Genomic DNA, 26,035 nt, shown 5'->3' with positions numbered 1-26,035 from the left:
CAGGGTGGACGCTGAGCCGGGACTGTGCTCCGAGTGGGAGGACAGGACCTCTGCTTGCTTCCCAATGCTGTGTTTGGACTTGCCAACTAACCCCAGAGTGACTGTGTTTTGTTTCAGGACGGCACACTGGCTGGCATCTCCTTTCCAATCCGTCGTGTCCTTTCACTTAGAGCTGAGCTGCCCGGCGTGCGAGCCCCGCCCAGCCGCGCTGGTCCCAGCCATGCAGCAAGGGGCAGGCTCTTTGTGACTTCCAGTCTCATGGACAGCTTGGGTCTCCCGCCCCTGCTGCTTGGGTTCTCTCTGTCCGAGCACAGCGGTCAGGGGCGTGCGCTCTGGGGTGAAGGGGCATGTCCAGTGGCTTCTTCGGGCCAAGGGAGGTCTTTGTGCTGCCACTCTTGGCAAATTCTAAAACTGGCAGTGATCAGCACCTGGTTGCTGAATTGTAGATGTGGCATCCTACGGCCTTGGTCCCTGCTCTAGACCAGCTGGAGAGCAACAGAGTGGGCAGGATGCAGGGGCAGGTTGGTTCTGAGTGATGGCCCAGCCTTAGGCTAGAAAGATGTGGGCAAGAGGAGCAGAGGAGCCCTTCGACTGTCTCCTGAGACATTACATGTAAAGCCAAACTCACACACAACAGAAAAGAGGACACCACTGGGTGTGAACCCAAAGTAGTGAGAGCTTCTTGGACAGGCCAAAAAGAAGGAGGAGGAACATTCCAGGCAAGGATTACGTTGCCTGGAATGTTCTACACTGCAGGGAATGTTCTAGAATGTTCAAGAACGTTCTAGGCAAGGGATGGGTTGCCTGAAATAAAAAGTTGGGGACAGAGATAGTGATGAGCAGTGGGGAGAAAGAGATGGCCTTTTCAGAGGTGGGTGTGAGCTGGGGTGGGATGGGCAGGCAGGCCCCGACTCTGGCGTAGGGCCCTAGGCTTAGTCTGAGGCTGTGGGGGCCATGAGGAGCAGTGAGGAGGGATGCTCATCCTAAGGTGAGAGAACTTGGGATGTGCCTTGGTGACCCTAACCAGAGAGGATGGGTGGTGGGGCGAAGAGGCCGTCACTGGAGGAGAGAGGGCACCCCCATGGGAGCTAGGAGACCTGGGTCCTACACCTGACTCTTGCCACTTGTCCTGTGATTTCAGGCAAGTCACCTCCCCTCTCTCGGGCCTCAGGTTTTCTCATCTGTAAAACAGGAGGTTGGTTGAAACGATGTCCAGGTTTCCTTCCAGCTCCGACATCCCAGTGACAGTAAGGGATGGGCAGGCCAGCCCTGGAGAGCCTTCCCAAGTACGAGCACTAGGACATGAGAAGGGAGAGGTCACAGGGAGGGAGGCAGGTCCACGGACCAATGTCAGGAGAGCAGGGGCAAGATGGCGAGTTGAGCGTTTTGTCTGTCACGTATTAGCAGCCTGAAGGACACCCAGGCAGAGGCACCTGCTAGGCAGCCAGACGAATGGAACCCAGAGAGGTCTGAAGTCTGGGGAGACGGGGCTGGGTCTTCAGGTACCGGGGGGTGCCTCAGGGAGGAGCCCAGAGGCGCCACTGTGATTGAAGATCAAAATGTTAGCTTGTAGCTATTTAAAATTTTTTATCTAAACATTTTTAAAGTTTTTAAATTTTTACTTCCACTGTCCTAACTACGAGCACACGCCACCGTTTCTGCCAATGGCTGCAAACGAATGCCTTCTGTGAGAGGGAAAGCAGACTCTCTCCGGGAAGATGATTTCCTTTCTGGCCCTGTAAAATCCTCGAGAATTTCACATTCTTAGAGGTCAGGGAGCAGCTGATGTTGTCACCATGTCATTTCAGCCTCCCTGGGTCTGTGACCCTGGAGACTTGATGTGCAGTAGTGGAATGGCCTAGCGGGGGGCACGTGGTTCTGCCCGCTGCGCCCCAGGCCGCGGCTCCCCTGGCCACCTGGTGGCACTAACAGTGAGCAAAGGGAGTACAGATGATCTGTGGGGCACGATGTCCTGGTCCTTACCTTCCTGACGGCCTAGGTGAGCACTGTCAGGGCCACGTAACCCACCCTCTGCCGTCCCAGGACCTCTTCCCACCTCCAGCCTGGGGCAGGTGACGTGTTCGCCACTTTAGTCCCAGTGTGGACGGTTGCTAGGAGCCACAGGACACACATGGGGTCCTACTGACTACCCCTCTCATTCACTACTCTGTGTCTAGCAAACAGGCAGGGGCCCCTCCTGGGTGCCCGGTCTCACCTGAAGAAATCCTAGACGAGGTGGGCTCTGCCCTCGCGGAGCCTACAGTCTGCTGGGGGAGAGAGCAGGGCAGGTGGCAGAGTGGAACGACGCAGAGAGAGAGGTTTAACACATCCAAGAATTATGCAGAAACGGAGCCACAGGGAGAGCCACGACAGATCTCGACAGAAAGGATTGTGGGAAATCAAAGTTTAAAAAAAAAAAAGAGGGAAGATTTCGAGGCTCACAGGCCAAGTGCTACCTCTCTGTGGGAGAGGGGAGTTCAGGGACAGCCAGGGAAAGAGGCGGCATCTGGCAGGGGTTTTGAATCACTTCCAAACACACTCCCCAAGTGCAGGTGAGGGAGAAAATGCACAGCCCGGAGGAGGGCTGTCCCCTCATCATACCAAATGGGACAGAGACTTGGCCCTCCACCTCCCAGCTAAGACCCTCACCACACGAGGCCTGTTGGAACCAACGAGAACAATAGCCTCTGTTCATACCGAATGAAAATGGATGGACCAATGATTTGTCCACATTGATTTCACGAAACCTGTGGACAGGCTCTGGGCTTCTCGTCCATCTCCCTCTCCAGGGGAAGCTGTGAGGACCAAGTGGCACAGATCCTGGATGTAGGGACACCTGCTAGACTTCAAAGCAATAGTCAAGCCGTGTGCCTCTCCCCTCCATCCTGGTGAATTCGGGCATCTTTGGGTGGCAGTCTGCCCCTTTCTTAGTAGAATAGACAAGCGTGGCTGGAAGACCAGATAAAAGGAGAGATTAAAACATCTCGGAGGCTGGCAGAAGGACGTCAGCAGACCTATCACAAGTCACTATGGGTGGCCCAGGGCACACTTGAGCTGTGACGTCCTCAGGACACAGGGAGATTGGTACATGCCATGTTTGCGCCCTGTGCCCAGGTTCCTATGCATGGGCCAGGTGGGGATCTCATCAGAAGGGCGAACTCATCCTCCTGCGCGGAACAGGGCCCCAGCCACATTCGTCACCTATTCAGTGACCATCTTCCCCCGCCACTGCCCCACAGTTCCCTCCCAGGATTCCAGCTGCAACTTGCAAAGTGAAGGCATCTGATCACTGCGGCGTGTGAGGGGTAGATGAGGGACTCTGCCCTGCCATCTGGAGAGGGCAGTCCTCCTCTCGGGTGAGGGAACTGCTGATGGGCGGGGTTCTCAACATTTTACTATTTGGGACGAGGCCTTCCTGGCACATACACAAACACAGGCCTGCCACGCTGTGTCCCAGTCTCTGGGCTCTGTCCCGGCTACACCCTCTCTTGGGAGAAAGTGACCCCAGGAAGTTTAGTCTTCTGACAGAACCCATGGGCCCAGCGTAGGCTAAGCAGCACCAGCCTGCCGGTCACTCCCATCCCACGCCCAAGTGTCAGGTTCATAGTCCCAACCTGGCGAGGTTATTGCTGCCCTTTCCTGCCCCGCTCCTCCTCCAAGGTCATGCCGTGACCCCAACTGCCCAGCCCCCCTCCTCAGATATTCCACTGGGCTGAGTGGAACAGGCCCAGCTTAGGGCAGGGGCAGATGGCCATCTGTGGAGGACATGGCTCTACTCCGGTGACCAGGGCCACCCATCACGGGTGATGTCCCCAAGGTCTCCCTCCTCAGAGGGAAGAGGCCTAAGGAGAACTGAGGTTCAGTCCCAAGACAGTCTGATGGTCATGGAAGACGAGTGACCACCGGCCTCCCACAGTCCCCACCACTGTTTGAGTCACCCCCGAACACTTGTGTGGAAGACAAACGGGCATGTGTGTGCAGGTGAGCTGCACAAGGCCTCACTGCCCGGGGCCTCGCCTCTTACAGATCTTGAACTCAGACACCTGGCAAAGGCTCCATCATGTTCCTCATTCCTCTGTGGCCAGGTGGGATGGTAGCTCAGCTCTCAGACCTGGCATCTGGCCCTGGGGGCCTCCAGCCACTCCCCACAGATCCTTTGCCCAACGGGCCCCTCCTGTCCATAGGTGTCCCCTCTGGGGATGTCTGGAGGAGCAGAGCCACAGTCATAGGTCCTCTCCGCCCCTGAACAGCACCTGTGAAGGTCAACATCCTCTATGCCACCCCTCCCCGAGGCAATCCTTGTGCTCCTCATTCCTGCTGGCACCACCTTGTCCCCAGAACCATGTCCCTGCTCCAGACTTTGTGCAAGCCAAGCATCTCCCGCCAAGTACAGCCACACTGGTCCCATCAGACCCAGGGCCGTGGGCTCCACTGGACTATCACCTGCCCAACAGCCCTCTTCACAGGGGGTTCCACAGTTCTCGGGATCACACGTCACATGTATATGGATGCACGTGCACGCGTGTGTATGCTCGTGTGTGGATGTGCATCCCGACATCCCACCTCGGCTCTTCACTGAGCCCAGGCTCCTCTGCTGAGGACTCACGGGGAGACAGGAGGGCAGGCCGCAGGTGGAGGCAGCAGAGGCTGGGGGCCTTGGGGGAAGGTTAACAGCCCCACTTTGGCCCATCAGCCCAGCCTTGGCTGTGGCCCAGCATGACCTCTGCAGAGCATGAAGGGCATGAAGACAGGCCAGACAGTGGCACGTGGGAACAAAGGCAGAGGCAGCGAAGATTTCGAGTAAGGGGTTGACCAGATGGCCCCTGAGGCCTGCAGCGTTCAGAATTCTACAATTTCAAATGATCACATAACAAACTATTTTCTTACTTAATGAAGTCACCCGAGCACAGAGATCCATCCCGACGGCAGGAGACTAGGTGCGTTAAGTCACTTTAAAAGTCGCACACACTGTGCATGTCTGTGGGTTTGAGAAGGGCTCTGCTGAGACCCCCTGTTTTGCAGCAGCTTCCACTTTCTGGGGCTGCGCAGGGCTGGGAGGCAGAAGGCCCCTTCAGGCCCCTGATCGGACAAGCCATTCTGTGGGGAGGGGGGGCCCTGGTTGCCTGCTCGGGCAGCAGGACAGTAGCCACACCCATCCTCTGCCATGTCGTATTTGTGTTTTAAAGGCCTTGGGGGCCAGTGCCTAACCAGATAGAGTGCTGATCTAATGGTGGCGTTTCAGGTGCTGTCATGCAGAGCAGTCTCCTGGGGAGGGAGCTTTTCAACCTCTGTCATGTCAATTCTCCACAGGACTTTAGACCCCATCCAGTTCAGTCCTCTTGTTTTGCAGAAGAGGAGCCTGAGGGCCAGTGAGGTCAAGGCTGCTCGCCTGTTGGTAGCAGAGCTGTGGTACCCAGGTCCCCTAGCTCCCTGCCCACGCAGGAGTCGGCCTCTCTCTGGGGCTAGCCTGCTCAGTTGCCGGACACCTCCACACCCCACTGCCAGCCACAGGTGCACCCAAGGGACCAGGCAAGAGAATATTGGCCCCCGGCCTCCTCGGGAGTAGGGGGAATGCACAGGTCACTTCCAGCCTCGTGGCTGAGCCCAGCCCTGGGCAGGACCAGGCTCCGTGAGAGAAGCAGGGCTGGTCAGAGCGGCCGAAACAGGGTGTCAAGCCGATCACCTCTGGGAAACCTGCCTTCTGATTCTTAACGCTCTGGGTGTTTTTCCTCCTGGTCACTTCTTTATGGGTGTGATTTTGCTTCATCTTATCTGTTTCCTTCCAGGTCCAGCTTTAGGGTGCGGCTGCCAGGCTTAGGAGCCTTTGCAATGGTTTCGTATTTCTGTAGACACCAGATATAAACATATTTATATATTTGTGTCCCTACCCTGCTCCCCCCAGTTCCCAAGCCCGATGCACACTCTACACGCAGGCCACTCTGACCTCTGACCCCGTGTTCCATGTGGCAGGAGGGCCCCGCCCCGGGCCAGGTCCCAGGTCATGGCTGCTGGCTGTCTGTGGCGGAAGTCCTTGGTTGTTCCCCTTCCCCTCCTCCCAGCTCTAACCATTCTGTCCGTCTATCTCGTCTCGTCCTCAGTTTCAAAGCAATGTCATGAAGGGCTTCCTTTCCATGCCTAAAAGGAAACAATATGTTTTTGGAAAGAGGTGGGGTTGGAGTCGGGGTTCTGGGACAGCTCGGGGCCCTCGGTCTTTAAGGTGATCAAGGAAGTCTCCGGATTGGCTGTGATCACAGCGGCTTGGGAGCCTCAGCCACGCTGGAGAATCTCCCATCGGAGGCAGACGGGCGCCGAGTCTGGGCTCTGCTGGCCTTGTTTGGCAGGGACGCCGGGCCAGCAGCGGGGCCAAACCGTATTGTTTCCCTTTGAGGCCAGTCCTGGTCCTCGTCCCCATCCACAGCTCATGCTTTTTGATTTGCATCTTTTTTTTGCATGGACATGCCGAGTAGTGATAAGCAGGGTTTTCTGTTCTTTTGGGCGTCTCTGGTCAGACTCTTCTCTTTCAGATCCCGTGTAAGGTCGTTAGGTTCAGGTGTGTCACTGCCGTGTCCCTTGAGTCCTAAAATGAAGGGCGTGACCGAGGCGTGCAGGGAGATCTAGCCCTGTGAGGAGGCGGCACTGTGGCCGTGGGGTGGCAGGTAAGGACACCTTGGTCTCTGTGCCTAGGTCAGTGCAAGATGGCAGCCGGAGCGGCCGGGAGAAGCTGGAGCTCGTCCTGTCAAACCTGCAGGCGGACGTCCTCGAGCTGCTGCTGGAGTTTGTCTACACGGGCTCCCTGGTCATCGACTCGGCCAACGCCAAGACTCTGCTGGAGGCGGCCAGCAAGTTCCAGTTCCACACCTTCTGCAAGGTCTGCGTGTCCTTTCTGGGTGAGTCCAGGGAGCACGTCTGTCACCTGGGAGGACCGGGCAGATGTGCGAAAAATTCGGAGACAGCAAGGCTTTAGAGGGGAGGGCTGCGTGTGCATGCCCACATCAGGTGAAGCTGGAGTTCACCAAGCAGTTTTAAGATGATAATTCAGATAACTGTGCAAAGACTTTTGCTCACTGGCATGGGCAGAGGGCTCCTGTGCATCGCTTCCTTGTGGGCGGGGGATGCCGCACTGTGACCTGGACCCGAGGACAAGTGGGACCTCGGGAGTTGTGTGAATAACATCCAAACCTGCTGTCCCAAATGGGGATCTTGTGTCAGGTCCTTTCAATAGGCCCCCAGCTGAGAGAACACACTTTACAGTTCGGAGCTGCCCGCCTGGGTGAGAGTAAGCAGAATGGGGGGTGCAGACGAAAGTCGCGAGGACCCGTGGCCTGGGCGTGGAGCGCAGAGAGAGAGAGAACGGGGGGCTGAGCCTGGGGACGGGAGCAGGTCAGGCAGGAATGGCCAGGGGCCTGAGGAGCAACCCCAGGGGAAACAAGCAATCTAGAAGGGTCAGGAACCACAGTTTCAGAGTTAGGCTCACGAAAGTATGGGTGTCCTGGGACCCAGACACTTCTGGGCTAGAATAACCAGCAGTCGGATCTCAGGAGAGCTGACCAGATTGACCCCAGGTCTCGAGATCAGTGGGGTGAAGCGGAGGCCCATGGGAGATGGTTGGCAGGCATGTGTGGGGTGTTCCTGCTCCTGTGACTTTAACGTCGGACTCAGTGACCCCAGACATGCCTGTCACACTTATGGAAGACACCATAAACCTCTACGGTGTGACCCCTGCTCCCTACCCCATGGCCCCCAGGCGGTGAGGAAGCTCTGAGTCTGGCTCTGACACTTCTTACCTCACAGTCTCAATTTTTCTGAGGGGACCCGTAGGAAGAGAGAAAAGTTCTGGGACGGTCAGCAGGAGACGGGGCAGAGGAAAAGCTGGGAAATGGGTACAAGAACTAGGTTTATGGAGACCGGATGCTGGAGGCAGGTGACAAGGACTCGGGCTCAGAAGGGACCCACAGCGACGGTGATGGGAATGGGTGCCAACGCCACGCAAGGCCCTCCGGTCAGTGGTCATGTGCTCTCGCCCCCAGAGAAGCAGCTGACGGCCAGCAACTGCCTGGGGGTGCTGGCCATGGCCGAGGCCATGCAGTGCGGGGAGCTCTACCACATGGCCAAGGCCTTCGCCCTGCAGATCTTCCCCGAGGTGGCGGCCCAGGAGGAGATCCTCAGCATCTCCAAGGACGACTTCATCGCCTACGTCTCCAACGACAGCCTCAACACCAAGGCGGAGGAGCTAGTGTACGAGACCGTCATCAAGTGGATCAAGAAGGACCCCACTTCCCGTGCACAGGTAAGGCACCTCCCTTCCAGCCCACCCCTCCTCTGGTGTCTGGAGCCAGGATGAAGGAGGGGAGAGGAGGCCGGCCTGCCTGGTCTGGCCAGCAGAGGGGGCGCATGGGAGCCAGTAGCCCCGGGAGGCTGAACCTGCTCCGGTGGGCAGCAGAGAGGTGAAAGGAGGGATGAGAGATGAGAAATCAGTCACCCGAGGATCCTTCAGGGCTGGCGCTCCACCTGCAGGACACTCAAGCTGACCAAGAGGCCGCAGAGCCTTGTGGACAGCGCCAGGGCCTTGTAGGGCGAAGTGCCTGAGCCGGGGGTGCCCCGGGGCTCCAGTGAGCTCCGGCCCACGGGAGGAGCCCCGCGCATGCTCCGTTTACGGAGAAGATGGCGAGCACCCGGACCAAACGGAAACCACCTCATACATGATGGCAGGGAGGCGAGTCCCTCGGAGGGGACAGCTGGAGGATTTGGAGCCAGAGTCGAGGGCAGAAGGGGAACCTGAATCACAGGAAACCAAGCGCACCCGAGGGGGCTCCCCGGGCCAGAAAGCCCTGGCCGGAGGCCCCGCTCGGAATGGAACTGCCTTGGTTCCGACGCGTGAGGAGCCCCTGGGAGTGGGTGCAGCTGCACCCGTGCCATGTCCCCCTGGCCACACGCCGCTTCGCATCTGCCTCCTCACTCCCCTAAGTGGGTCGACTGCTCCTCCCCACTCAGGGCCCCTGCTTCTCACCCGGGTTCCCGCAGCCACCTCTGAATGGCTGTCCTGCCTTCGGTCTTCCTCCCTCCAAATTCATTTCCACCCACAGCTTCAACACAGAGCGATCGGGTCCAAGCGCCAGCCTGAGGCAATGGGACCCCACTAAAGGGATTTGTTGGTGTCGGGGAGGCACAGGTTCTGATAGCTGTGACTTGCAAGCTTGCCGATCACCACCTCCTTTCCAAAGCTGAGCACCATCAGCTTTCCTGGGCGCCCCCACCTGTTCCTGAGTCCCTGCCACATGCACACCTGGTGGGGCCAGCCCTGGATCACCCTGCAGCCTGGTGTGAAGCAGAGGCCCATGACTGGGGTGGAGGCAGAATCAGGTGCTGAGGAGACAAATGAATGGTCCACCCTAGGCTCAGCTGCCGCAGGCCTCATCTCCCTGTTCCTTCTCCCCGCCTCTAGCTGATGGGAACTGCCTTGATCTCTGTCAGGCTGGGGTGGGCAGCGTGTCTACACTCCCGAGCCACACACAGACTGGAATTACCCGCGTCGTGCAGTCTCACACTGCTCCTTTCTTTCTTCTGGACACAAGCCACTGGGTGGCCCCGTCTGTGTGGTCTGAGAGGTTCTGTGTCTCCTTGACCCCACAGTATGCGGCAGAGCTCCTGGCAGTGGTCCGCCTCCCCTTCATCCACCCCAGCTACCTGCTCAACGTGGTGGACAATGAGGAGCTGATCAAGTCGTCGGAAGCATGTCGGGACCTGGTCAACGAGGCCAAACGCTACCACATGCTGCCCCACGCCCGCCAGGAGATGCAGACACCCCGGACCCGGCCCCGCCTCTCAGCAGGTATTGAGGGACATGCCTTGGACCCCCCAGATGCAGGTGCCATGGGGTCAGCCTGACTCTGGATGGTCCCCCAGAGAGGCGCCAGGTACAGATGCCGTAAGTGTCAGGAGGTGTCCCATGGGTGCCCATCTGTTTCTCCACAGGTGTGGCCGAGGTCATCGTTTTGGTTGGGGGCCGTCAGATGGTGGGGATGACCCAGCGCTCGCTGGTGGCTGTCACCTGCTGGAACCCACAGAATAACAAGTGGTACCCCTTGGCCTCACTGCCTTTCTATGACCGCGAGTTCTTCAGTGTAGTGAGTGCCGGGGACAACATCTACCTCTCAGGTGAGGCCCCTCAGAGCTGGAATGGGGGCTGGGCACGGGCTTCCCAAGGGGGCCTTTCCACAAACATCAGGGCTAAGGGAGGCCAAGGCCTGGGAGTGTCCTCTCTGCAGGTGAAGCCTCCTCCTGACCATGGGGCTGGGCTTGCCCAGCCTTTCCTCACTCCCTGCTCTCGTACTGCCTACAGGTGGGATGGAATCCGGGGTGACGCTGGCCGACGTCTGGTGCTACATGTCCCTGCTCGATAACTGGAACCTCGTCTCCAGAATGACAGTCCCCCGCTGTCGGCACAATAGCCTTGTCTACGATGGGAAGATTTACACCCTCGGGGGACTCGGCGTGTCAGGCAACGTGGACCATGTGGAGAGGTAATGGCCACAACAGGGCATCCAACGTTGACCAAAAGCTAAAATCACACCGTCCCTCCTTCCCGACACCCACCTGACGGAGACTACCAGAGCCCGGACATTTGTAAGGTGACAGACCCAGGCTCTTCAAACATGGCAAAGCGAGAGGACTGGGGATGACAGCTGCCCGGTCACTGAGATGAGGCTCTCTTGTTCCGACAGCCCATTCGGGTGTCAAACAAGCGGGAGGCACGAGGCCCGATGGTGGAAGGGCACAGGGTGGGCTTGGCTGGCCTGACCTGGACGCACCAGCCGAGGGACGTGCTGGGATTTAGGGCGAAGCTGGAACCAATGTCCCAAACGTGTCCTGTGCCGCTGACTGTGCCTCCATGTCCCCAGCAAGTGGGAGGTTACACAACGGGGGCTCCCTTCCTCCCTCCACCCCACTCATCCCAGGAAATCTGTTTGTAACACAGGGAAGGATCTCTGCACACAGTTCTGGACAATCACCTGGAATTCTCCAGAAAAAAAACAACAGCAACAAAAAAACATAATCCAATGGGCCCCAGAACCATGTAAGCCTGCCCTCTGCTGGAAGTTGCGGGCTGGCTTCCTCGCTGAGGTCATTTAAAATGGGCAGCACACACAGGGATCAGGTGTAGATGGGGATAGGGTGGTGGGGGGCTTCCGTCCAGCCCTGCTTTTGAAGAGACAAGTGCCCCAGAGAGGGACAAGTTAGGCTGAGCTGGCCCCAAGTTCCAGCCCAGGAGGACACCGTAAAGACCACTGGAGCTCTTTTGCGTGCCTTCCCACATCCTAGCCCACTACCCCGGCCCATGTCATCGGCTGCCACAGAAAGCATATCTTCTCATGTGACAGTTTTATGCCTGTGGAGCCACACATACCCCTCGATTTGTATTTTTCCCTCAGTGGCTAATTGGACATTTGACAAATGTTACAGCAAAGATGGTTTCAGAATGAGACAGTCTCGGTATGTTCACTGTGGGCTTTTAACTCCCCCAAGTGGAGCCCAGAGATGGCTCAGTAACAACATTTAATTGTCATATTGATTTGGAGATAATGGGGAATCCCTGTGTGATTACGAGGATATTAATACTGCTGTTGAACCTGGGTCAGCCCTGATGCTGACAGCCTTCAGTGGGACCCACTGCACGGCCATCACGCCCCAAGCCTTCCAGGAGCACCAGCTTCCAATCGTTTGTCATCCAATAATAAACACATGAAAAAGGAGACATTTTCTATGTAGGAGTAAACCGAGCTAGATCTGTCATCCTGTCTTGCTTTCTGTCAGCTATTTTTAATCTCCTAAGACGTTGATTACTCATTTTGCAAACTTACACTTGTTGATAAATACAATTTGTTCAAGGATCAAATACACCTGGGGGTGGGGACAAGCTCCATTCCCCTTGGGCCCAGGAACTGTCCTCCAAGGCCTGGGAGCAGCCTATACCAGCTTTCCCTGGGGGGTCAGGCCTTCTTTCCGCTATGAAACATCGGCTGGGCACAGAGTGAGCAAGACCACCCTGGGACCCAGTAGATGGAGGAGCAGACCAGGACAACGGGGTGCCCTAAGGGACCCTGAGCCCTTTATCATCCCACTGGGGTCTGTCAGCTCCCCTGGTAGGGATAGGACACAGACTGGAAGACCCCTGGGTGGTGTGCATGCAAGCAGGGTGGAGGGGGCAGGCCTCCCAAGGTGCAAACTGAGCCCCTTTGGGCAAGTCAAGTTCGATGCCACATGGTGGCAATGATGAGAATTCAGGGTGACAGGAAGGTCAGGGTAATGGGGACAGACACCAGGGAGCTTTGTTCCCCTGGAAGCACTAATGGTACAAATTGCTCTTATATCGATAATGAATGAGATATATGGTGCATTATAATTATATTACATTACTGTATTACAGGAATAGAGCAAGATTATATAATTATAGATTAAAACAACAGTGCAATAGACAAACCTGTATTATATCATTATTTAAATAACTGGGTCTAATATTTTATAGCAATATATCGCAGTAGCTGTGGTTACTGGATAAATGATAGCAGAGTGCCTCGCTCCGTGGGGTCATTTGCATGTCATTAGCATATCCTTCTCAAGCAGGAAGCTGACAGATTGAGCTGACGGAGGGCTTGTGGCTTGGCAATCAGCCACCTGGAATACCACGCTCTCGGGATATTTGCGTTTGGCGGAATGTGCCATTATACCGAAGCCTGAAGACTAACAGCCACATAATCTTCCACTGTCTCCCAGCTCCTTCTGTAGGAGCTCTTGGGATCTCTGCTATATTAGCTTAAAAATCTGGTATCTGAACTTCTGACCCTTCCCAAAAAGACACTTACTCCATCACCTATGAGCCACATATCATTCGTCTGGGTTTTAATCGAATCAACCCCTGCCGTCCTTTAAGGTACTTCAGCCTCTTTTCAGATCCTGAGCCTTCACAAGCTCACGGTCATGCCCTCAGCCCCCGCCCCACACCCCCCAGAGCCAGGAGCACCAGCAATGAGAGGCCATCTTCCTTGGTCATTGAGCTGTGACCCCATTATGGCTCATGTGCCAAGGAGGCTCATGGGAAAAAGTGGGCCCAGCGCGCTTCTCAGGAAAAGCATGCTGGGAAAAATCCAATGTGGTGGTGCAGCAAGCCCACAGTGGAGGCCCCACCTTGGGTCCAGAACACACGAAAAGGCAGTCAGCGATGTGGTGATGGGCCAGCTATGGGAGGTCCAGAACCTGCACGGAACACTTGACACAGACGCTGAGAACTGAGACCCAAGCCGCCCAGCAAGAAAGACCTGGAAGATCCCAGTTCCTTGGCCAGTCTGCTCAATCCCAAGTTGACCCTGTCAGCTGCATCCGGTTCTCCCGTTTTGCCCTGTCTGGTCTGGTACTCATGTTCCATCTAGGTTCAGGAGGAAGGCTGAGAGGGCTAGTGGGGGCGAGATGCTAGGTGGCCTTGAGCGAGTCGTCCAAGGGCCCCCAGCTGTGTGATCTCGGGCTGTGCCAGTGGCCACGAGGGCAGGAAGCAGATGGTGATGCTCTCAATGTCTGCTGCCTTGGTTGTGGCCTCTGCCCCGAACCGAGCCCACCTTTGACCCTGAGCTCTTTTTCTTCTCTCTCAACAGGTACGACACCATCACCAACCAGTGGGAGGCCGTGGCCCCTCTGCCCAAGGCCGTGCACTCCGCGGCAGCCACCGTGTGCGGCGGCAAGATCTATGTGTTTGGTGGCGTGAACGAGGCTGGCCGAGCTGCGGGCGTCCTCCAGTCTTACGTTCCACAGACCAACACCTGGAGCTTCATCGAGTCCCCGATGATAGGTGAGACCCAGCTGTCTCCTCAGCCCGGGGCCAGAGCAGCGTCCCCAACTTGTTTCATTCAGTATCAACAGCCCAAGCCCAAAGGGTTGGCTAAGCCCAACAGTTCTGCAGACTCAAGTCCAGGGGGTCGGGGGGAGGTGAACCCTCAGCTCAGCTGCACCTGCGGATCCCACTACCTGGACAGAGGCCAAGCTGCTCTGTATACCAGGTGCCTCCTGGCCCCAGGCCTCGTCCTCAGCCAGTCAGTGACATGGAGGTCTTTCCAGCTGCCTGCCTCTGGAGGGCCCACCATGAAGGAGGAGGGGAGGGAAGGCAAAGAAGCGATGCCCTGACCTGCCTGCCTTGCTCTCCCCACAGACAATAAGTACGCTCCTGCCGTCACCCTCAACGGCTTGGTTTTCATCCTCGGTGGGGCTTATGCCAGAGCCACCACCATCTACGACCCCGAAAAAGGGAACATCAAGGCGGGCCCAAACATGAATCACTCTCGCCAGTTCTGCAGGTGAGGTGGCTGCAGCAACTCAGCCAAGGCTGGGAGGAGGGGAGGGGTGGAAAACAAGAGAGGTTCGTACACAATGAGACCACCATTCATTGACCGAAGCAATTCCCAGGCCCAGAGCAGCGCCCACCCCACCACCAGCCATAGGTATGGGTGTTAGTGCCAGAGCAGGGCAGCCCCTGGCCCGGAAGCCCAGCCCCGTGGCTCCAGCTGACCCCGTCTCGAAGCCAGAAATGAAGGGCTTCCCATGGGCCCCAGATCCATTGAAGCCACACAACGTGAGGCAAAGGGGATGCTATGAGGTTGGCTGTCCCCCGGGACTGCCTGCCTCATCACAGACTGGAGGCAGTGCCAGGCCAGGGCTGCATGACACCCTACATGGGAAAAGTGGCTTTTCAGGGAATGCTCTGATGGCAAGCATGATCCTGGTGGCCCTTTGGAGCTAGACCCAGCAAGAGACACAAGGCACAGCTGCCCTGGAGTCCTGAAGCTGACTGGGCAGAAACAAAGACCTGGCAAGAAGAGGGGTAGAGGTCACAGTGTAGCTTGGTTCCCAGGGAGCCTGGCCCTGCGGTCCAGAAAGATTAACTCCCCTGGGCAGTAAGACACAGACCCTGCGTTTCTACCCCACCTTTTCAGACTAAGAGGAACAGGGAAAAAGCCCATTTTCAGCATTTCTATAGCAGATCCTTCCTGAAGACATGCCTATGCAGAGGTAATCACCAAATCCTCAGTATGTGAATAACATGAAGCACTTATTGAGTGCCCACTGTTTGTGTGGCATAGCTAGAAAAGCTATAACCTACTACTAACCTGTCATGTGACTGTGGGGAAGCTTTATCTATGAAACAGGCAGTTGGATGAGATAATTACTAAGTGCCTGTTAGCATGAAGATTCTGCAGTGCTCCAGCCTTACTCTCATGTCACAGACTCTACCTGGTGGCAATGTGCAGGTAGCTCTGACTGCACCAGCCACTGATACGGACAGTTGGACTTCGAGCACTGCTTGTGGGAGGGGATTCCCATGCCTCATCTGAGACTCAAAGTGGGTACGAAAAGACTTAATGCCTGCGAGGGCAGTTAAGCAGGTCTTGCAAGAGAAGCAGGTTAAAGATATGCCATGCAGGGGGAAATGCGAGGGGCCTGGATGGCAGGGCGCGGTTGAGAGAAGGCTGGGATCTTCAGTGTCTGGTGAGAAGTCTGGACTGATGGGTTCGGTTCGAGGCTCAGAATTTCAGAAATGCGTGGACACTTTGAAAGGGTGTCCATTCAGTTTCAGGGTACAGCCGAGAAGAAATGGCCACTCGCTGAGATGGGGGAGGAATCAGGGCTACACACATGGATCTGTGTGACGGGGTGGCCGGAAGGCAGTAAGGGAGGAAGTGCAGACGGGAGCAGGATCTGGAGCTCACAGGATGGAGGGCTGATGGAGACAGGACCAAGCCAGTGAATGTCGCACAGGGAGAGTGTCCGGGGCCACGCGGTAACCTGCAGAGGGCACATCGGGCCCTGGCAGCCATGGTGGGCAGCGGCACCCACCACACCGTCCAGGAACCACGGCAGAAAGCTCTGACTCTGAGCACCTCGGCAAGGGTAAAAGATCGCAGTCAAGTGGCCGATGCTCCTTTAAGACTTAGCTCCTTATTATCCTATCTGCTGTCATTCTGGTGAGTCATGTTCCCAACTTGATTTGAGAGGTAGGAGAGCTCTGTATGGGCAACGTGAAATGATGCTCCATAGAGACTCAGTGAACTGAGCCAAGAGCCTATGCACAGAGGCCGTTCCTCTCCCAGTCATCTTTAGTCAGTCGGGCAGGTCCTGGGACACTCAGTAGAAATAAGTGTCCCCATAGCTCGAAGGGTAGTACAGCATGGCGTCCTGATTGGCTCTGGAGGAAAGGTGTTTTTCTTATACCAACTTGGGTCAGAGGGCGAAGAAAAGCAGCAGGATCCCGTATGACTTTTGCAAAAGGGGAGAGGCAGCCTGCAGCAAGGCTGGGTCTGGAGACTCTCTCTCCAGGTCCAAGGTCAGAGTTCAATGGCTAATGCTCTTCCCGCTTCCCCTGGCAGCGCTGTGGTGCTCGATGGCAAGATTTACGCCACCGGAGGCATTGTTAGCAGTGAGGGGCCTGCGCTGGGCAACATGGAAGCCTACGAGCCCGCCACCAACACGTGGACCCTCCTCCCCCACATGCCCTGCCCCGTGTTCAGACACGGCTGCGTCGTGATCAAGAAATACATTCAGAGCGGCTGACGCTCGCGGATCGCCCACCCAAGACTGTGGACGCGGCTGGTGCGCAAATGCTTCTCGCGATGATCAGTTTTCAGCGACACCAATAAGAGGCCGACAAACACGACGAAGGAACTCACTGCGCTAAACATTCGAATACTCTCTACATCGAATGTAGGAAATCATCCTCGCCTTTGGGGGAAACGGAGGCTTAGCGCTCCGAGCAGCAGGAACCGTGACCGCCAGGAGCCCAGGAGCGGGGCCTCGAGGCTCCTGCAGAAGAACTTGCTCTGACGGAGGCGCTCGCTCTGCCCGGTGCCATAGAGTTTCACATATTTTTCAGCTGGGAGAGAGAAGCGTTTTTGCCTTCCTGCAGAGCAAGCTTGACCCCTAAACGACCATAGATCAGTTACCCTATGACAATATTAGGCGTCAAGGCTCTCTTGGAATAAGATCAAAGTGTCCTTATCACTTTGATTCCTACTTTTGTTTTTAACCAATCTACACTTTCAGTGGCCCAGAGGAAACAAGGGACAATGCTGGGCGGCGTGAAGCCTAGGAGGCTGCTGGTCCCCACCGGGGCGGAAGGGAAGTCCGGCCACCCGTGCAGAGGCTGGAGCAGCAGCGCAGGTGCCGCCGTGGGGACAGCTGGGGAGCGCCGTCTGTCCTTCACAGATTTTTATACCACGTTTTTGCTGGAGAAGGACAAGATGGTCGTGCTCGCTTTCTCTTATCCAATATGAATTATTTAGATTTCCAAGGCATTTTCTTGATACACAAAAAGCTATTTTTAAGTACTGAGAGGAGGAGGCCGCTCGAGGGAGAATGTGGGAATTCCCAAAGCTCTTTGCAGGTAGTGCCAGAATGGGGCGTTCGCTCTAATTTTTCTATGTGCAAAATAGAAGATCTCTCCTGGGGCGGGAGGGGTAAATGCCCTCTGTTTTATTTTTAGAAAAAGTAACTCCCAGACAGCCCCATAGAAGCTGTGCCTCAGGCAGGCATTGTGGAGGGGGGGGAAAGTAAAAAACATTCTGTTCTAGAAAGAAACACCAGTCCAGCTCCCTCCATGAGGTAAAGCTGAGGACCCAGGTCTGGTGGGAATGGAAGGAGGGAGGGAGAACAAATGTCTACAAAGCACAGGAGACTATTTTTGATATTTATAGCTATATATTAAGGCGCCTGCCACAAGAGCTCTCAGGATGTGGACAGCCTTCTTAGACGAGCCATGACAGCCAAGGCTTGAGGGGCGCGAGCAGGATCACTCTTCTTATAGCCTATGAACCTGAGAAAGGGAAGCCAGGAGGGAGGTGACACCGTGGCTCAAACAAGAAAGGCCTTCCCGCTAGTCCTCAGACCCTCAAACCTCACGCGGTGACCAGTTTCCATTCCAGGGCAAGGAGGATGCCGTCGCCACTGCGCTGTTCAGCTGAAGTTGGTACCAAATACACATTTACCATTTTTATACCTGGGACGTCGACTTGCTGTCATTTCACAATTTAAAAAAAAAAACAAAAAAAACAAAAACCCATCTATAAGGGGAAAAGGACAGGACACGCTTTCCATCTTCCAGTATTCGATGACACAAAATTCCAGTTCTAACGTCGGGCATCAACTTCTAGCACTGCAAGTGTGGCTCCCACTTGGACGAGATAACCGAGCTTCGTTATGCAGTTTTTAATATTATTTATTCTTTTAAAAAGTAATAAGCACAAAACTACATACATTGTATGTCATTTAAAGTATTTATGTCAAACAGGGTGCAAGTGTGAACCCAAGGACTGGAGCACAAATTTCTAACTGCCTGGGGCAGGGCTAATGTCAGCGTTGGTGTGCGTCTGCCTCCAAAGGAGGCGTTAGCGGTCAGCAGGACTCGAGACAGATGACATTGAAATTCCGTTTCTCTCCTCATCTATCACACTGGAGCAAAACTGGCTATTTCTGTGAATGATATGAAACAGGGTTCTCTGTAATGGTATTGTACATAGTATATGTTTATTGTTAAGTTCTTGTTATATTATAATAAATATATTTATAGATCTAGACTCGGAAGCCAATGTGATGTCTCTGTGTGCCACCTTCCTTGCCATGGCGACGAGAGACCCCAGTGGAGGCCTGTTCCTCCTCGTACACCAGCTGTCTGGGCTCTCTGGCAGACTTTAGTGCAGATCTTGATGATGAGAGGGGAGAGGACTCCTTAGCTAGGGAACATAGAGCGCTGAAGGAAGCCAAGAATTAAGGGCAATTAAAGGTCAAAGTTGAAAGGGACTTGCAAACACTCTGGAATTGACTCTGAGGATCTTCCTTCAGTTGTAAATGTTCTTCTTAGTACACTTGTGCAACTGAAAGCTGCAGCGTTAGCTCCCCAGTGGTCTAACTCCTGCGCCTGGGATCCTTTTTGGGGGGGACTGTGCCAAAACCACATGACAATTCCAACTCATCAGCCTGAGAAGAAACACAACATACCTCCTCCAGGAAGGACAACAAGGTGTGGTTTCTGTCCTAAAATTCAGTCAAGGTGGCCGCCTGCCTTCTTCAGTCATGCCTGAGGCTGTTCTCTCACATGTCACATAGACAGACTTTGCTCTGGTACGGGTGCGAGGCTGGCCAGGGTGACCACCAGATAGGACTGCCTACTCTCTCTTAGGGAAAGAAGTTTCAATTAGTAGGAGGAGGTAGATTTGCTAGCATTTCTTAATCCCCAAATCTCACCAAGACCTAGGTCTCCTTGCGAGAAAAAAATTTGAAGAATGTGGGCCAGGGTAGTGGGAGTAGGAATTCAGAGAACTTGGCTGAGGCGTTTTGATGAGTGAACCATACACTTGCTAAATAAATAACTGCAGTGATATCTTTAGAAACGTCAGTCCTAGAGGAAAGGATGGAGACCGTCTGGAAGATTTCAATTGTGAGGGGCTGAAATTATAACTTGTTATAAAAACCAAGCAATAGTTTTGTCGGCTCCTTCCTTGTCTACTCTATTTCTTTAATCAAAGGAAACGTGTTCTCTGGGTCTGTGTACTTTAGACTTAACTCTGGGGTGGTAAAAAAAATTCTATTTTACCATAAAAGATGCATATCCACTATATGAGGAGTCCGTGTAATTAACCATGGGGACTCTTTCTTGTTGGAATCAAGATACTATCATCAGACCTGGCATAGATGGTGAGAAAGTCCATTATGATAGCCACAAACAGGAGATGGATCACAGTGTGCATGCATAAGTGTGTGTGTGTGTGTTGTGTGTGTGTGTGTGTGTGTGTGTGTGTGTGAGAGAGAGAGAGAGAGAGAGAGAGAATTTTTTAAAAACTCATAGCCAAAATAAGTCAGGAAAAATATTGGCAGTCCATGTGACACGGGATTAATATCTTCATTAAAGAGCCCATGTAATTCAATAGGAAATGTTAAGTGATTCCAACTGTTAAATAGGTCATAAGCAGACCCTACAAAGAGAAAACATTGCTAAAAAACATTCAACGAAAAAGTTCAACACTGGTAGTTATTAAACCCTAAAGCTTGAAGTAACGAGGTAACATCTTTACCGACTAAATTAGCTTACCAAACCTAAAAATAAAGGGTGGAAAGGACTTCAAGTACTAATTAGGATTGAGGAAACTCTTGAGTAGTACCAAGGGCTTTGTAAATTGAAATGACCCTTTTAGAAAGCAATGTGGCGGGTACCATGGATCAAGAGCCTAAAGTGTACCTGATCCAGGAAATCCACTTCAGGGCAACCATAAGGAAATAATACAAACCATGGGTAAGTCATAGAAGAACAACTAGCTCCTACTTATTGACACTCACTATATGTCAGACACTATGCTAAGTAAGCACTCAAAGCATGGAATCCTCCGAATTCCATGAGACAAGCACTAAAGACATGCAACAGTGCAAAAAACATTGCAAGAGAAAAAAAGCAAGATTCATATTTGTATATGATTGTGCTTATACAAGATATATAAAGATATATAAAGATATGTAAAGTATGTATATAAAAATGACAGGTTCACAGTCATAAAACTACTATTAATTGTACTGATGGAACTGTGTATAGGTTAATCTTTCTTCCCTCTTATCCAAAGTATACATAAAATGATGACATTACTTTTATAATAAATATATATACACGCACACACACATATATATATATATTGATGGGGAATGAGAGATAGAAAGTAATCTCTCCTCTATAGTCTGAGAAATTCTTGAAGGTCAATTTCTACTCTGAGCACCATAAGCTGTGGAGAAGTTAGAAAGGGTTCAGAATAAAGAAAGAATTACACATAAGAAAATGATTGCAAGTAATAACCAAAAAAATTTTTTTAACCTAAAGGGTAAGGGTGAATGGATTATATCTTTTAGCGCATGAGAATTTGCATGAAAAAGGATGAACATCAAAAATCTGTGTTCTTGGAAGGTCAAGTGAGATGAAAAGAACAATAATGAAGGAGAAAAAAATTCTAGTTCAACATAAGGATACATGTGTTAGTGCTAAAACTCTGGAATGAATTACCAAGATCCTTGTGAAGGTCTTCTCTAATTAAACCTCAATAATACATTCATATAACATAATCGCACACATTATCTCATTTTATCCTCTCTATTGCTCTAAAAGGCATAAGGCATCGTCTTTACTCTTTAACAGGAAACGATCTCTGAAAAGTTAAGTCACTTGTGCCGTAATAGCTATGCCATGCCCCAGTGTCCTCCATACATTATTGCATTTAATCCTTATAACAATTCTGCAGAGGGTGGTTATCCCCACTGCACAGGTGAGGCCACAGATTAAGCAGAGACTTAGTCTAAGGCACATCAGTATTCAGATCCAGCTCAGTGAGAATCCAGAAGGACTTTGCTATATCACATGGCCTCTCCAAGCCTGTCTGGGGCTGCTTAGCTCTTATGACTCCAAGACTAAGGCTCCTTCCTTCTCCCCAACCTATCTCAGAAATCTATAATAAAGAGAAATCAGTAAACATGATAAACATTCAGCTCTGTGTTAGATGCAATCCTCTAGAGAAGCCATTCTTTAAATCCCTGCTAAGAGTCTTAGCAACACACTGGCTTCCCGCAGCTGAAGACTTGGCATTACACAGGTAGCTTGGGTTTGGGGAATGAGAGTCCACTAATGTCAGACCTTCCGTTGCTGCCTCATCTGAAATGCCTCTTATGAGCCTTCGCCATGCAATGAACTCTTAAGGAGTGTCTAAAATTCTTGCCGACCACAACCCCAGCCTGGGAGAGTAAAGTGGACAGCAGCACTGACACCGGCTGCGCCTTCCTCAGCCCCAAAGAGAACATCGTGACCTTGGCACCTAAGGGGGTAGAAGGTTGAAGTGTTTCCCCACCTGGGTCAAGTTGCTGACTAAAATGAGGACCCAACTCCAAGAAGTCGGCCTTTTCCACATGATGGCAAAAACGAGATAACCCTAAAATCTGTGTTCTCTTTCCCAAACATATATTCCATGTGGTCCACTGCCCTCTCTGTAACACTTGGCAGGTCACATGGGTGTCTTTCCTCCTGAAAGGTGAGGACAGACTTGGAGTGGATCATACTGGGTAAATAAGACTACATTCTCTGCAGGCAACCGCCATGTCCTCTTATCTTCCCCCATAGAGCACTTCACCCTGTTAAGTAGCAACTTAGTCTAAGGCACATCAGTATTCAACTTAGATTACCCAAGCTCTACTGGCAGCATGAAAAATGTTTCAGTTATGAAAATATAAATGCGTGGCCACAACTTTGTGCCCTGCTTTAGCCATCCCTGTTGTCTAGAGATGACTAAAGAAGCAATCATTTTTGTTACGGGATTTTTATTTACTGTGCGTACAAAATTCCTTCATCCTCGGTGAAGCTAGCCTCTGCTCGAGTGCAAATTTGTGCTTCAGGGGATCCATTATAGCCCTGTCTTCTTAGGGTTTTGGCCCTGGTGACTTTGCATCCCTGTAAGTAAACATCCGTCCTTGAGGCTCTTCAGCTCACCCCCTGCATTCTCTAAGTACCTTTCTATCTTAAGTCTTTATCACTTCTCACCTTAGTTGTTGCTATAGCCTCTATTTTGTGGCTATTTTTTAAATAACAGCTTATTTGACATATAATTCACATACGATCAAATTTACCATTTTAAAGTATACGATTCAGCAGGTTTTAGTATATTCATAGAATTGAGCAGCCATCACCACTATCGAACTGTAAAACATTTTCATCATCTCAAAAAGAAAGACATATCTAAGTCTATAGCCACGCCAACCCTGAACGTGACTGATCCCATCTCAGAAGCTAAGCAGGGTCGGGCCTGGTTAGTACTTGGATGGGAGACCACCTAGGAAGACCAGGTGCTGTAGGCGAAAAAATTTATTAGCAGTCACTCTCCATTTCCCCTGCCCCCAGCACATGGCAAACATTAGTCTACTTTCTGTCTTTATAGATTTGCCTATTACGGATGTTTCATGTAAATGGAATCATACATTATATGGTCTTTTCCCTGCTTTTGCTTAGCGTAGTGTTCTCAAGGTTGATACTGTAGCAGGTATCACTACTTCATTCCTTTTAATAGTTGAATAATATTCCATTGAACAGATACACCACAAGGATATATATATAAATAGATACATTTTGAATATCCATTCATCAATCGATGGACATTGAGTTGCTTTCACATTTTAACTATTATGAATAATGCTGCTATAAATGTTTGTATACAAGGTCTTCAGATTAAATAAATTTGAGAAATACTGGGTTTAACAGTATAAGATTAAACAGGTTTCTTTACTATAGGACTTGCTGTGTCAAAAACAGACCAACATTTGTTCTAATTTTACTGAAGTGGATGTGTGAAGCAGCGTTTTTCCAAACTTACTTGGTGACAAATTGTGTCCCCCCTCCAACTCTGTCCAAATCTAGCAAACTTTTCCTCTCTTCGAAATTATGATACAAACTCAGTCACGTGGGATCCCGGGGTCAATACAATCTGCCTTCATCTTTGAAAGAGACATAACATTAAAATAAAGGTAATATTGTGAAAGATTCAGACACAAATTCTAATTTAGAATTCCCAAAATATTTCTTAAGAAAAACTGATACATTTTATACAGTAGAAGAAATAAATACTCTTTAAAGTCAACAACATTTTTTTCTGAACACAAAATATCTCACCACGATTTTCTAAAAAGACTTTTAGCATCTCTAACTTATACTGTAATATAAAAAAACTTGAAAAAACTGACATAATCACACAATAACTGCTCCACACGATTAAAACCCCGAACCCATATATCCAATGATAATTGCAGAAGCGAGACCTGACATTTTCTAAAAAGACTCGGTTAGGCATTTGGTACTTTGTTAACTTTGAACAACGTGACAATCTTCTCAACAAGTCAGTTGCAGCAGAGAACAGAGAAATCAATCGCTGTCCCATTCGTACGTAAAACTCAAAAACTTTCCCATTCGTTCCAGTATTTTCATTAAAATGTCATAGCAAAACATTAAAATGTTCTATTTAATATTTGTGTTAATAGTGAGACAATGTTTACATTCCAGCTATAAAATCTTAACTGTGTCGGGGGGGAGGGGGCGTGGTAAGCTTTTTGATAATTTTTTGCTTTTTTGTTTTTGTAGCTCTATATTTAAGTTCAAGCAATGTGGAAATGAGTGTAAAGAAACATTCCAAGGATGTGAAACTGATTTTTTACAGTGCGACAGCCAATTACTCCATTCTTCGCTACAAACTTCATTTGGAGCAATCTTATTAAAGAAATTTCTTTATTAAACTGTGGTAAATGACAGAGCTGACAGCTTACTGGTGTTTCCTTTAAATATGTGAAGTAATTTGCAACTTCCTACCACAAATAACCTTTATTTCAGGAAAATATTAAGCATAATGTTACTTGTGGATTGTCACATTTCTTTAAAAAAAACACACACACGCGTTGTTTGCAAAGTCTTGTTAAAATACTTTGCACTCATTAAAATGCCAAAATAGAAAATTTGTAATTAATTTCCAACACTTTCTTAAGGAATATTAAGCTATAAGGAAAGTAACTATACACAATGTTTAGAAATAATGTGCTCATATCAAAATTAATTTTGCCTTGTTGCCACAATGAGGATGTTAGAAAAGCTCTGTGCTCTATGTACATAGCTATAAACACGTGACTCGGGCTAACGATGTGTTTTTTAGGAATATTTGTTCCAAAGTTTCTTAAGCCTGTGGTTTTTACTTGTGGCTCCTAAGCTCCTATGACAACATATAGTTTTAGAGTAAAACTGCTTACTGATTTACCATTTGTTGAGAAACTGCTTATTGATTTACCATTTGTTGAGAAACTAGAAATTCTGAAGCATTTAATAACCTTCATAAGGATCAAATACATTAAACTGCAGCTGACATGGAAACTTTTAAGTTTTTAATCTGTATCTGTTTTAACTAAAAAAAAATCTTACCGCTACGCCCTGACACGTCTCTAGCAGGCACATCCGCACGCCACCCCCCACTGGATTTGCTCTTTACATCCGGTCCCTAGGGCCTTCCCACGGCCTCCCACTTAGCTGTCCATCCCTGCTTCACTTCCCTTCACACCCGGGAATGGAATTCCTCTCCCAAAGCTATCTCAACCACCTGTGACAACATGGTCCTTCAATGAGACCAACAAGGCACACCTACAATCCTAACTGTAATCCTAAACCAACTATCAGCCTCCTCTGAGGCTTCACGGGCGGTGACACCTGCAACGGTCACACGTTCACAAAGGCTGGCAGCCCCGCTGTTCATGGTCCCCATCCTCGCCCGTGCCTCACCTTACCCTCACCTGCTCCTGACCTGAAAGCTCCCTGTCTACATCCATCACTGAATATTCTAAACCTTCACTTCTCCCCCTTAAATTTCCCATCCAGAAGCCCTCTGAGCAGAAGAGCACATCTTTTCATCAAAGTAACTGAGGTGGAGGATGTTGGTAGTGGCAGTACAGTTTCTTTAACCTCCCCGAATTGCCCACTAGATGGTCTACGGCCATGCCACCCTGAACTGCTCGATCTCATCTGATTTTGGAAGCTAAGTAGTGTTGGGCCTGGTTAGTACTTGGATGGGAGACCACCTAGGAAGACCAGGTGCTGTAGGCTGTGGTGACAGAAAGAAATCTAACTATGGGAGGTGAACATACAATGTAAATATATATATATGCCTTACTGTTAAAGTGTACAGCTGAAATTTATTAGACTTTGTTAGCCAATGTCATCATAAAAAAAAAATAAAGAAAAATAAAGAAATAAAACAAAACCAAATAACAAGGAGTCTCCAGAACTCCAAATCTCAAGTGGGCAGGCACAAACCAGGAACACCTGTGAGGCTGTGTGGCCCACGTGTGAGGAAGAAGGTAGAGGAGTCACGGGTTCAGGGGTGGGAGCCCAGGTGAGACGAGCACCTGACACGGAGAGGAGACTCGCACACCAGTTCTCAGGTGAGTGCAAGGGTCT

General features: G+C 51.2%; 1 protein-coding gene and 2 pseudogenes across 5 annotated transcripts in view; all 3 read left to right on the top strand.

The window, feature by feature from the left end:
- The window catches only part of KLHL29 (kelch like family member 29), a 271,644-nt gene extending 253,029 nt beyond the window's left edge, over positions 1 to 18,615 (top strand). For all 5 annotated transcript variants that reach the window (XM_039887729.1, XM_039887731.1, XM_039887730.1 and 2 more), the window contains 8 exons: positions 6,685 to 6,887; positions 8,028 to 8,287; positions 9,631 to 9,829; positions 9,973 to 10,155; positions 10,340 to 10,520; positions 13,644 to 13,837; positions 14,195 to 14,339; positions 16,407 to 18,615. In XM_039887729.1, the coding sequence (XP_039743663.1) occupies positions 6,685 to 6,887; positions 8,028 to 8,287; positions 9,631 to 9,829; positions 9,973 to 10,155; positions 10,340 to 10,520; positions 13,644 to 13,837; positions 14,195 to 14,339; positions 16,407 to 16,590 (1,549 nt within the window). In that variant the 3' untranslated portion in view covers positions 16,591 to 18,615. The remainder of the gene's footprint in view (positions 1 to 6,684; positions 6,888 to 8,027; positions 8,288 to 9,630; positions 9,830 to 9,972; positions 10,156 to 10,339; positions 10,521 to 13,643; positions 13,838 to 14,194; positions 14,340 to 16,406) is intronic.
- Positions 18,616 to 22,793: 4,178 nt separating this feature from the next.
- Positions 22,794 to 22,908, top strand: LOC120622576 (uncharacterized; annotated as a pseudogene).
- Positions 22,909 to 25,563: 2,655 nt separating this feature from the next.
- LOC120622352 (uncharacterized) lies at positions 25,564 to 25,681 on the top strand (annotated as a pseudogene).
- The last annotated feature ends 354 nt before the right edge of the window (positions 25,682 to 26,035 follow it).

Source organism: Pteropus medius, unplaced genomic scaffold (assembly GCF_902729225.1).
Source record: "Pteropus medius unplaced genomic scaffold, Ma_sr-lr_union100, whole genome shotgun sequence".
Lineage (NCBI taxonomy): Eukaryota > Metazoa > Chordata > Mammalia > Chiroptera > Pteropodidae > Pteropus > Pteropus medius.
This window is presented reverse-complemented; position numbering and strand designations above follow the sequence as displayed.